Here is a 12,787-nt window from a genome sequence, read left to right as displayed (position 1 = left end):
TTTGCAAACCACCCTTAGCTTGGCTAAGTGAGCATGTGGATCCTCCGATGGCGATCCTGAGAATAAGCCTCTTGTTGTAAGCATCTGCATCAAACTACTAGTCAGCACAAATGTGTGCCCTGGAGGTAGATGGGGTAAGACAATAGGTCCATCAGAGTCTTCTATATTCATGTCGCCCCGATAGTTGTCATGTTGTCGTGGGCTTAGTGGATCTTGCGCCCTCAACGCATCCCCCAATCAATTTTCAGCTGGAACCTGGTTGTCCCCACCAACTACCCTCTGTTGTTGTAACTCATTTGCATCATCTAGATTTCCTCCGATAGGATCAATTGGATCTCTTGGATTGTTCATTCTTCGCAAAGTGCGGTTCAGCTCTGGGTCGTAGGGAGTAAGTGGTTCACTCTTGCTCCGTGTACTTGGCATACACTAGAGTCAGAACCTGAGAGAGACAAAAACAAACAGAAAAAGTAAAATTAGGAAATATTTGACTACGTTCAATAATGTAGTTAAAATAAATCTAAAAGCCAAGATTTCCCGACAGCGGCCCCCAAAATTTGATACGCTCAAATTACACCTCCCTCCAGAAGTATAAGTGATCGTTATCAAGTAAAGAACCCAACTTGTAGGTTGGGATCGATCCCACGAGGAAAATGGTTTAGACTTTACTTTAACCAACAATTATATTCAATTAGTCAAATTACTTCCAGAAACAGGTAATTAAAGGGGGGGAGGGTTTGTTTGTGTGAAACAAATAGTAAGAATTTAATAAGTAATCAGTAATACAAACTCGATTTTGGTTGTTATCAAGATAAGAGAAATAACTGGGGTATACATGTTCCCCACAAGCTCATAACGCAATAATCCTAGTAACATCAATCCTTTCCTAGTGTATGACATGCAAAGTGATAAGTTAGGTATCTCTAAATCCTTGGTCCGGCATCTAGAGAATTTCACCCCGCACCTTGGTCTGGCTACGTGTGTATAATTTACTAACCCTTACCTTTACCTCATATTAGACATCATAATCGATGTTTGGCTTAGTTATTACTTCGCACCAATCGACACTAGCCTATTAGATAGTATCACACTAAATCTATGTTGATAATTCTTTTCTTGTTGATTTCCTCCTTGGTCCGGCAAGTAGCAACAAGGCGAGTTCTAACGCGTGCACTCGTTAAAAAGACTTCTAAACGAAAGAATTATCAATGCATGTAGAACACTATTCAAGAATTGCTTATTTACTATTCATAATTTGTTAATCGCTCATGGTTCGCACAACCCTAGTTGTGGATTTAGTTACCCATATTAGCAAGAACACAATTCATAGTTTTAGATGAAAAAATCATGAACTTACATGAAGAGAATAATAAACCCAGAAATTTAACTTGAATTGCAAAGCCAAAGTCTTCAAAACGAACTGAGGAAATCAATAATTGCTAGGGTTGCAAATTAATCTCCAAAGTCACAAAGTAAAACTAAAATAATAATTTCTAACCCCCAAAAACGAGGTTTACATGCCTTATTTATAGAAAACAAATCCTAAATTAAAAGGGAAACAAATTAAGGAAAGTTTGTTCATGCACGCGTCTTCATTCCACGAGACTGACTTACGGACCATCGATGGATCTACGGTCTGTAAGTCCCTTTCGTCAGCTAGGACTTAGAAAATATTTCAGCTTCCAAAAATCAGCTTCTCTGAAGCAAACGACAGACTTGCAGTACGGATCGTAGATCGATCTACGGTCCGTCAATCCCCTTCGTAGCTCCACACTTAGAATCTTTAAAAATCAGGTACTGGAACCCTCGCAGTATCATTCTACGGATCAATCAGTACGGTCCGTAGATCATCTACAGACCGTTAATGGCCATCGTGGTTCCACACTTGGTCAGATTTCCCTAATTTGTCATTCATACCTTGCCTGCTGATCTACGGTCATCACCTACGGACCATCAATGGACCTACGATCCGTAGATCACCTCTGTGAATGCCCTTTTTCTGCATTTCTTTCAGCTGTCTCTATACTTCCGCGCCTGAACATCTTTCCTGCAAAATACAATAAAAACACATAAAAACCAATACAAAAAGGCCCTAGACACACACAACTTGTAAGTGAAATGTATTAGAAATACCGTAAACTCACGGTATATCAGTTGTCCTTTGACGTTCTACCTCAAAACTCTTCAAACTAAACCTTAAAAGCAAAAACTCTTCTTTTTAACAAATTACCAACTTTCAAAACACATGAGAAGCTCTAGTTCCTCCTATTTTATTTTTTAGGGTTGTTACACTACCATGGACGTATCCCTCAAAGAAGTTTGTCGGACAGTCTCATACATGGCGCCCTCTAGATCTGCCAGATCGTCATATACAATAGCCTCTCGCTCCTCAAGCTTCTCTTCATCGGTCTCAGCCTCAGACTCGGCAGCAACAACATCCTCCATAATATCATCTTCGGTGGTAGCCGGAGGTGCCTCAGCATGGGTTGGAATCGCAGCACTCGGATCTTCCGGGACCTCAACTGAAGTATGTGGACTTCAAATGGTCCACATCCTTCCTAAGCTCAGAAACCTCGACTTTCAAAGTCGTGACCCCGGTAGTGACCCCCTGTCCTCTCTCACAAGTAACTACTCTTGCAGTGAGAGCATCAATGGCAGCCTGGAGAGGTGTGAGTACAGCTGTGATGGCTCGCTCAATCATCCAAGGCACCTCGACCTCTAGCCGGGAAGCCCGCACATCTGCAGAATAGGCTAGGTGCCCCACCTTGAAGAGCATGGCTTGAGTAATCAGAGGCCTGGCGGTAGTGGTGCCTGAAGCAACTCTGGGAGGCTGGGAAGGAGTGGAAGTATATGTATCTGAAGACTCGGAGGCCGGAGTAGGCAAAAATGTTTCTGCAAGTATCGAATCAATGTTAACCTCCGAGGATGTGTCCACCAGAGCTGCTCTCCTCCAAACCACCTCATCCCGTGTGTACTCGGACTCAATGCGTCAGACGTTCATGGAGGATCTGGGTGCGACCTCAATATCCCTCTTCTCGTCAAGGGGAACTCCAGCCCGCCGACATAGCTCTATAATAAGCATTGGGAATGGTAGGGACGTCAGGCGTTGTTTGACCCTCATGGCCATCTCCTACTCTATAATAAGTCCCAAGTTGAGACACTTCTTGGCGATGATGGAGCCAAGACAGGCCGTCTTTGGGTGGCGGAGGATAGAATCATTCTGCGAGGGCATGATAGAACAACTAATAAACCCGAACAAATACCGAGCTGCTATATTCAAATCCTTCTTCTTAATAGGGGATCCAACCTCAATCCACCTCGGGGTAGTGTCAGAAATGAGGGGAGACAGCCAACCCTTAAGGTCATCTAGCGTCTGTGAGGTGCTATACTCTCATACGCGTGCTCAACATCTGTGGTCTTGTCAAGTACAACATTAATGTGATCACTACTACATCCCACTGTCTTCCCCCGAACCGTCACAGACTTCACCGGTCTGAAGGCACTAGCCTTTTTCTTCCCTTGGGGGTACTAAATCACCATAAGCTGTGTAGAACTCAATGACCCAGGTGGGAATATATGAGCCACGAGGATTGGTGAATAAGTCGAACATGTGGTACTAGAGTGTGTCCCACAAAAGAGGGTACATGTCCACCACACCATCCGTGGACAATCTCTTCTCTTCCAGAATGGTTCTTAGTCCCTTGGCCTTTAGCCTGTTGAGTAGCCGGGGAGGAGGACCCTGAACTGGTGGTGTTGGAACCACCGTCTGTGCCGGAGCTTGCACTGTATCAACAGCAAGGGGGTAGACTCCGGGATTCTAGACGAATCTTGACGAACTTTGGCACGAATCTCAGCTCGCGCGGGTCTGAAGTGGTTGGTCATCCTCTAAATCGGAGAATGAGGCCTGAGAATTCACAAAATCCCCATCATTGCCAGAGTTATGATCCTGTCTCTTAGCTACGGGCGCTTTGCCCTTTCCCTTGCCTCCCTTCAGAGGTGTTTCTTTACCTTTTTTGGAGGAAGTAGTAGCTCCCTCATTGATTACGATGCCCCGTGCTCGTTTGCGGGGCGGTATTCCACTTTCGTCCCAATTGGTCCTAGCCATATCTGCAAAACACATCAAAAAGAGTTAAAAGAATTTCAGAATTCATGTTGTAGATAAACTCGCCGAACATATCAGTGAATCGCCGAGTCACTTTGGCTAGCCAGATCGAGCTCGCCGAAAGGACTAGCCTAAAAAAATCTCCATAAAAATGGCAGATTGGCGATGTGCAGGGCCATTCGGTGAATCGCCAACATCACTCAGCGAGCTCAGCTATGAGATCTTAAAGACAAAATGAAGACAAATGAAAGCAAAAGAAGCCAAAAACTTGGAAAAATAAGGAAATAGGCAAAACTTTAGCTCGCATAAGTCACTTCGGCGTCGTCAAGTGAAGCTAAGCCCATCGAAAATGAAAGTTCTTAGATCCTAAGGATTCATGTTAGGTCGGCGATGAGAAGATGCATCGCCGAAACTACTCAATGAACTCCATCAAGCTCGCCGAAAGTAACAGGGACCTAAAGACCAAAACTAACTTTGAGAAGTTGATTTGGCGATGAAGGGAGCAATTCGGTGCATCGCCTATCACAACTAAGGTCATCGAATTGGTTTAAAGGGCATTTTTATTAAGTTTTTTAGAAAAAGTATAAATAGTCCTTTGTGGAGAGAGAAAACTACTTTTCACTTTTCTGAATATTTTTGTACTGAAGAACTTTCTTACTAGTGATAATAACTTGTACTTGAAGATTTAGGGAGAAGTGTCTTGAGTTGGAAGGATTTGGGGATTAATTTATCAGAAATTGTTTAATCATTTGGCTCCAATACTGACAACCTTATTAATATGTGCCTTATATCCAATACTCCAATTGTGCACTCTTGCTTGATTTCACATTGTTCGAAAATTACCCTGTTCAGTTTCTTTATGTTCGATTTGTTATTGATAAGTTTTTCGTATTGCAAGTTTTCCTATATGATGAGATGTATGAGCTGAGAAGCTTTCCACATAATGTTTGATTTTTCATGCAACATAACGACTACCTTATGTGAAACTTTAGGTATATTCATGGCAATATAATTAGGTCTAAAGAGCATTAATCACGATATTTTTTCCTCATCACCGCCACATTTCTTGTCCACTAGAAGCGACAATCACTAGAGGAGGCCACATGAGAGAAAAACTAAGACTTGAGGCAATACAAAGATAAGATTTGAAAGTTCACAAAATAGTAATGCGCCGTGATCGCCACAACATCAAGTGGGAGAGAGAGTGATGACACACTATGTCAACACATCACATAAGTGCCACTTGGTACAAATTTTTTCCCATGTTGAAAACTTAAATAAGAAGGAGGTTAATATGAAGATCCTAGAATCATGAAAAGTTTCTTTGAAAAGACTGTTTCGGGAAAAGTTTGAAATATTTTAACCTAGAATTTTCTTTAGAGAGTAACTTATTTGTAAATACATAAAAGGTTATATAATAATAATAATTATTATTATCATCGAATAGCCTCTAGATGAAAAATATAAATAGGGAATAAAATTATGAAGAAAAATTAATCAATTTTTATGAAATGCACCCATGCATATAAACCCTAGACTAGACTAGATAAGTGATGATGTGTAAGAACTCTCCTAATTATAACAATATAATAACGTTTTGTGTGTGTGCGAAGAAAGCAGTAACTTTTATCAGATCTCGCTTTACTAGAGTTGCCGAAGATCATCCCAGCAGGCACCAGTTGCACAAGATCATCAACTGAGAGTCAAAAGACACTGTTCAATTTCAGAAGAAACTGACCTGACCTGACCTGACCTGACCTCCTTCAATGGAGGACGCTTACGCCCGATCTGTTTCAGAGGTATCCTAAATTCTCCCGTTTCTGGTTAAACAAGAATATGCCTTGTATGACAATGCTGCAATTCCATTTCCAGGTTCTTGAATTCTTTGCCGTGGATCCAACTAAAGGTCTTACGGATTTACAGGTGCAGTTTCAGCAGCCAAACTAGTTGGGAAGGATCCAATTCAATACCCCTAATTCTTTTTTTTCTTTTGTTTCCCAGGTTACACAACATGCACACTCATATGGCAAAAATGGTAATCATTGTTTCCCTTACTTCTCATGTGTTATGTTCTTACGACGGTGACATTTTCAAATGACTGAACGACATAGCTCATGTGCATGTCTGCATCTTGAAAATATTTGCTTATTTTACTGTAAAAAAATATAAGTTGTAGTACCTATAATATCACAAACTTAATTGCCTAGGCTCCATGTTGTATTGCCATCTTGTATCTCCATTTGTTCATGAATTTTGAGAAGTTTGAGGTTACAGGAACAAACCAGGAAAAAAATGCATGCAAGTTGACTACTTTGTGCCCTTAAATTCAGTAAGCGGAACAATTTAGGCATGTACACGATTTAATTTCACTGTACATTGGGCTAGTGGGAGTTGACATTCCTATCTTTGGTCCCTAAGGTTGGTGAGGTTTCTTTTGGCCAGGTTATTTTGAGAAGAACAAAAGATTCATAGAGTCAGGATCTTCTAGTTTAGTAAATTTTACCAAAATTCTTGCAAGATTATGAGATCATCCTATGTCCAAGAAATTTCGGTTCCAAATGTTGTTATGATGCTTAGATAGCTGCTATCTTCCAATTGTGTTGTAATTTTAGCTAACAATGGATAGAAGTTGATGAGTTGATGGAGCAACTAGTAAATGTTGGTTGTCATAACCGGTATGGTTGTGAGAATATAATCAAGTTTGTGGACCCAAGAGTTATGAAGCTACAGAATGTTATAGTTATACTATTAGCTTGCATCTCAACTATAATTGGTATGATAACAATGGTGTCTGCATCAACTTACATCTCAACTATTCCACCTGGTGCCTGCAATCCTACCTGTAATCGTATGGATAATTCTGTTATCAAACTTTAGGTAGATTGGAAGTGATTGCTTAGAGTGTTTTTGTCTATATTGGATTTGAACAGTGGTGTTCCATGTTTTGTGTCTACTTTGTTGACCACTAAGCAGTATTCTTTGAGACTGTGAGGACATGTTTTGCACGGCCTTATGATACTGGATTGTCATGAACAGAATAATGTTCTAATGGCCAGGGTGATGCGTTGTTTATTTGAGGAGAGGCCACTGGATACGCCTAAAGAATCACTCAATTTTATTCTCTGTCTCTGACGCCATAATTTTTTTTTTTAATTTCATACTAATAAAAATGTTTTTTCTTTCTAATTGGTATCTGTTGTGGTAAGATTTATCTTCAACACAAAGTAGTACTGGAATCAGATTAATATGTCATAATTTTTAAATAATTATGCATGTGTTTTGTTATGTGTTACTCTATATGCTTGTCATTTGCCTGATTTTGTCTTCTCTGATCAATTTTCTCTTTGGTTGCATGTTTCATGAATTTTCTCAGTGTTGCCTCAAGAAAAAAGTAAGTTCTCTTTCCTTTCCCTCTCCCACTCTCTATCAGACACATATAATTAGGTTGCATCTAAAATAGGGTAGAAATAGACATGCATAATCAGTAAGCCAGCTTCGCTTTAGTTAAGGAGATTTTATTCTTGTGTTTTATTTTATTGCTATAGTAAAAAGCCTGGACTTCTGATGGAGTCATGTTTTATTAGCAATTGTGACAAAGATAGGAAAAACAGTGAAAGCTCTTGCTCGACTGATATTGTATTGCAAGAGCTTTTTCTAGAGGAGCATATGGTACACAAGATAAGAATTAACCATATTCGTTATTACTCTTCAGTCTACACAATTATGTTATATGCTGTATGCACCCCAAATATTCAAGAAAGTCAAATAAATAACAATATTATTTTATTTGATGATGATACAATGCATACCTTTCTCTTTTATATTATTTCATTTTGGTGATGATAAAATGCAGAATGATTTGAGTAAAGTAAGCATTTATTTTTCTTGTCCAGTCCTAATAATTGCATTTTCCTCTGAACTTAACGTTGCTACACTGAGCTCGGTTGTTTTTACAATTCTGAGCCATCATGGCCTCAGGATTCTCTTGAAATCTGTATAGATCTAGAAATCTCTCTTGACTGACAAGTGTCCAAAATCCAAACATCAGATCAAAATCCATCTCTCTTGCAAGTTGCCACCCCTACTTTTTTTTTTTTTTTGATGACAAGGGAAACCCGCAGCCGCTACCCTTTGGGTGCGCACAGGGTAAAACCCCCGCTCCTATGCAATAGCTCGCAAACCACATAGGACCCCTACTTTAAAGATGTATTTTGGAAAGTTTCTCCCATCCTTGGTTTAATTTTTTATTTTTTTTAAATCCGTCTTTGATTCATGTGTTTCCATAGGTTCACTCCTCAAAATGTGGTTATTGCCTTGCTGGTTTAGGGGCTAACTCCCTTTCATTCTGATCATTTAGTTTCAATTAAGCTTTTCTTTTGCCATTGCAAAATCCCCATACCCACTTCCCAAGACAACTTTATATTGTGGTGTTTTAGGTGTCCGATGCCCTTCCCCCTTCCTATTGTGGTCACAGATTTTTCCACTTTGCATGACACACTTTTCCCCTTTTACTTTCTTTCTATTCCAGAAAATGTCCCGTATAATTATGTGAGAAATAAACAGGTCTAAGATGGTACTCAACTCCATGTTTATCTAAGTCGGTCATTCTTGGAGGATAGGTAACACATCTTTCAGGTGGTTAAGATTCTTTCAAAAGTTATACCACTCTACACCCTACACTTCACTTTTATGCTTTGCTCCTAGTGGTATGCCTGATGTTGATAATGTACCAATCTTTATTGGTTGGTGCCTCTTTATTCAAAGATAGAACTCATGGGCAATGAGGCACATGCCTTAGTTTGCCCTGCCTACACTGAAGTGCATCTTAAGCGACACAAAGCACCCTTGGTGAGCTTTTCTGAGCTAAAAGGCTTAAGCAAGCCTCAAAAGAGCCTTGACTGCGCACGATATTGTGATGTTCCTCCTAGAAGAAAAGCTACTTTTTTCAAAAATTGACATGCAATCAACATGCTACTTCAAAGGCCAATAAGACTACTCTAATATCTTTTATCTGATCATCCTTGTATTCACGCGAAAACAATGTGTCATCTGCAAAGTGGATGCTGGAAATCTCACTTACTGTCATGGATCCTTCTTACAGTGAAGCTAGTTATCCACCCCATTCTTTCATCCTTAGTTCTACTAAGACCTCATTTGTTTTCATTTAGATTAAAACATCTGAAGCTAAATGCACATCTAAATGATCAAGATCCTGTTTTTAGATCTGAACACTGAATGATTAAGACCGGTTGTTTTAAACTTCTGAATATAAATAGTTTATCAATATGTAAACACAATAAATACTATACTTAAAATAAAATTGTAGTTAAACATTATATCAACAAAATATTAAAAAAACATTAGTTGAGAAAAAATAAAATTATTATTTAATAATAGTTAAAATTTTCGAAGATATAAATATATATCTTAAATTTTTTAAAAATAAAGTGAAACTATCTTCTGTACATAACAAAGTTATATTAACAAAAATAATTGTTAGAAGTTATTAAAAGAAAATTCTCATCATCTTTTACTAATTTTTGCAAATAATTTTTATCAATTATTGATGACCAAGCAATATGATCAAGAATTAAATGTTGTTAAAAATTAAAAGGGGCAAGAGCTTGGATAGTTGATGGTTGGAGAAAGAGAGAGGCATGAATTTTTTGCAAAAGAAAATATATGGAATGAACTTTAATAGAAGTCTGTATTTAAAAGAATCTGAATGAGATTAAGACTGTTGTAGATCTGATTCATTCTGACCCTTTCTGACCCATTAAGAGATTCTTAAGTAGAAAAAACAATCACAGTTAATAATCTAATGTCACCATTCAAATTTAGACCTCCATTAAGTGCAAACAAATGAGGCCTAAGATTATCCATCACAATTATAATAAGGGTGAAAATGGATCATCTTGTCCAAGGCCTCAAGAAGATTGAAAGAAGCCTCCACCCTGGCCATGTAACAAGACTGAGGACTTCATTTGTGCATTAAGTCCTCTTTCTCTACTTTCACACTTCATTTTCTCTAGAACTGAGATGAGGAGATTCCAACTTAATGGGGTCGTAGGGATTTTCTATGTCTTGTTTTAAATGATTCCCCGATTTTCTCCTCTTTGTGTTCAATCTAGGCACAAATTAGCAATCAGGACTTACTTGAGATTCGCCTCTCCTGATAAAATTATTTTTTGAATGATGGAGCTCGGCATAAAAGGGCTTCATTAATGTCCTGTTTGCTAAATGATCCCTCGATTTCCTTCTCTTTGTTTAGTCTAGGTACTCATTTGCAATGGGAACCTAATTGGAGATTTTCTTTCCTGCTATAAAGCATTCTGTGAATAATGAAGCTGGGCATAATTCATCCCTTTCAGTCTCTTATACATACTAACAAGCTGATTGGTCTAAAGACCTGTAATTCCAAAGACCCACTTTTCTTTGAGATCAGGGAAATAAAAGAAGCGCCTAGACTTCTTCAAACTTCCTCTCCTTACATTGTTGCCAAACCTCTCTCCATGTTCCAGCATATGTGTAAAATATGAATACCTATCTGAATCTATTAGGTCAGGGGCTTCAGCTGAATCCTGGTGTTTCATGACCCACACCATTACTTATTGACTGAACCAAGCTATTGCTGGTTTCAACAATTCAATTCAGTTGAATAAATTTTAAGCATTGTGCTTATTAATTGGGACAATTATCTTTTGATACGTAATATTAATATTATTATTATTATTATCTATTGCAGGCACTCCTTTCTGGAAGTTGGTGCTGAAGCAATTTAACGATTTGCTTGTTAAGATTCTAATTGCAGCTGCTTTTATTTCCTTTTTTTTGGCACTTGCTAATGGAGAAACGGTATTATCAGCCTTCATTGAACCTTCGGTAAGCAAACTTGACTTCTCTTTCTTACTGCCATTAGGCAAACTTGACTTCTCTTTCTTACTGCCATTAGGGGATGGAGTGGGAGTATAATTCGGGGGAATTTTTCTTTTACCAAATTCCTTTACCAAACATAAATGTCTAATGATTAAATAACAATATGACCCACATATCTCTCTTACTAAAAAATACTTTCAGTTCTGCTCCCAGGCCTTGTTTTCTCAAGGAGATCAGCTAGGGTCCCTTAAGGAGTACGGACTTCTGGTTACCCCTCTCTGGTGGTATTTGATTGCAGGAGCAGCCATTTTCATTTTTTTTTTCTTTAAAGCCTTTTATCTACCATGGATGATCATAGTTATTTTAGATCCGGGGGGGGGGGGGTAGTTTTTTGACATCACAGAGACGTTGTCCAAAAGAGAAATATAGTTCAAGTGGGTTGAGAGCTCAAGGTTGCACATTGAGGCTCTTTTCTGGGAATCTCGGAGAATCAGAAAGGCTTCCCTTGTTTAGGGGAGAGTCTACCAGACATGGAAAAGCAGAGACAAGTCTACATCTCTTTTCTGTTTCATGAAATTCTACATCTTTGGTCACTGTATTTCAGTTATTGCCGTCACAGGGCAATCCAGAACAGTTATTATAGTGCCAGAGTATTTAATGAGGGTTGGTTAGAGGGGTATTTTTGACCCCTTACTCTATTATAAGACATAAGCTACTTATGAACATTGTAATCTAAACTTTTTCATCATTGTTTCCTTTGTGATTTTAGCGCTTGATGTACTGTTTTGCTTGTAGTATGAATTGGTCATGTTTTGATTATATAATAACAGCACGGAAAAATATGAATAGGAAGAGCCGGCTTGGCAAAAATAATTCTGAAGTAATAATTCATTATAATACAGTGAACATGATCTCCATATTTATTGAAAGAAAGTATGCTACAAAGTGCCAAGAAAAGTCTTCTGGTGGTACTGCTGAAGAACAAAATTCATAACATTTATGTATTCCTCCTTGTTTTACCATAATCACAAGTTATGTTTACAGGTTATCTTGATGATATTGGCTGCAAATGCAGCGGTCGGGGTGATCACAGAAACAAATGCTGAAAAGGCTCTTGAGGTATGATATTCAGTTGAGTGTAGAAATAATGACATTGCTGTGCTAGCGTCCTAATTTTCAGGTTATTCTTTTGATTTCTGTCTCTGTTTAGTAGGTTGAGTTCTTATCTTCTTGATCACATGTGTCCCCTTTCTTGTATATCCTGGCTTTATTTTCTTCTTCGGGTCATTTCCCACTAGAGGATGTATAAATGAATTTAGAAACTCTTCTTCTATGTGCTTAATCTCACTTTTTGGGATTTCACTGGGTATGTTGTTGTTTTATTCCATGTGCTTAACATTGTATTATAATGGAAAAAATGCACAAGTTTCCCTTGGACTTGTTGCAAAAGTCATTTACACTCAACTTTATGGCGATGACATGGAAGAGCAAGTATATTTAATTTTCTGGAAGATCGTGAGGGCAAAAAGGTGCTTAAAATAAATTTAATTAACAGGTGTCACTTTTAGATTGGACATCATACACTAATTACACATGATGCCATAATACAATCTTTTATTGTTTACCTTTCTACTTTTTCTTTACTTTTTTTTTGTTTCTTCTTTTATTCATTTTTTTGTTCTTTCTTCTTCATTTCAACGTACCAGAGTCTCTTCTTCATTTAAACATTACCAATGGGCCATTATTATCACCTCCACTTGTTGGCGAAACTATGCAGTTAAACCACTGGAAAACACCAATGGAGCTCCAAAC

General features: G+C 38.3%; 1 protein-coding gene across 3 annotated transcripts in view; it reads left to right on the top strand.

Annotated features, from left to right (window-relative positions):
* Positions 1 to 5,685: 5,685 nt before the first annotated feature.
* Positions 5,686 to 12,787, top strand: part of LOC125877727 (calcium-transporting ATPase 3, endoplasmic reticulum-type) — a 77,204-nt gene continuing 70,102 nt past the window's right edge. For all 3 annotated transcript variants that reach the window (XM_049558949.1, XM_049558950.1, XM_049558952.1), the window contains exons 1-6: positions 5,686 to 5,898; positions 5,972 to 6,022; positions 6,101 to 6,134; positions 7,473 to 7,490; positions 10,845 to 10,981; positions 12,020 to 12,094. In XM_049558949.1, coding sequence (XP_049414906.1) covers positions 5,866 to 5,898; positions 5,972 to 6,022; positions 6,101 to 6,134; positions 7,473 to 7,490; positions 10,845 to 10,981; positions 12,020 to 12,094 — 348 coding nt within the window. In that variant the 5' untranslated portion in view covers positions 5,686 to 5,865. The remainder of the gene's footprint in view (positions 5,899 to 5,971; positions 6,023 to 6,100; positions 6,135 to 7,472; positions 7,491 to 10,844; positions 10,982 to 12,019; positions 12,095 to 12,787) is intronic.

The sequence above is a fragment of the Solanum stenotomum genome, chromosome 9, assembly GCF_019186545.1.
Source record: "Solanum stenotomum isolate F172 chromosome 9, ASM1918654v1, whole genome shotgun sequence".
In the NCBI taxonomy this organism is placed as follows: domain Eukaryota; kingdom Viridiplantae; phylum Streptophyta; class Magnoliopsida; order Solanales; family Solanaceae; genus Solanum; species Solanum stenotomum.
The sequence above is the reverse complement of the archived record's forward strand: the minus strand, read 5'-3'. Positions and strand labels throughout refer to the sequence as shown.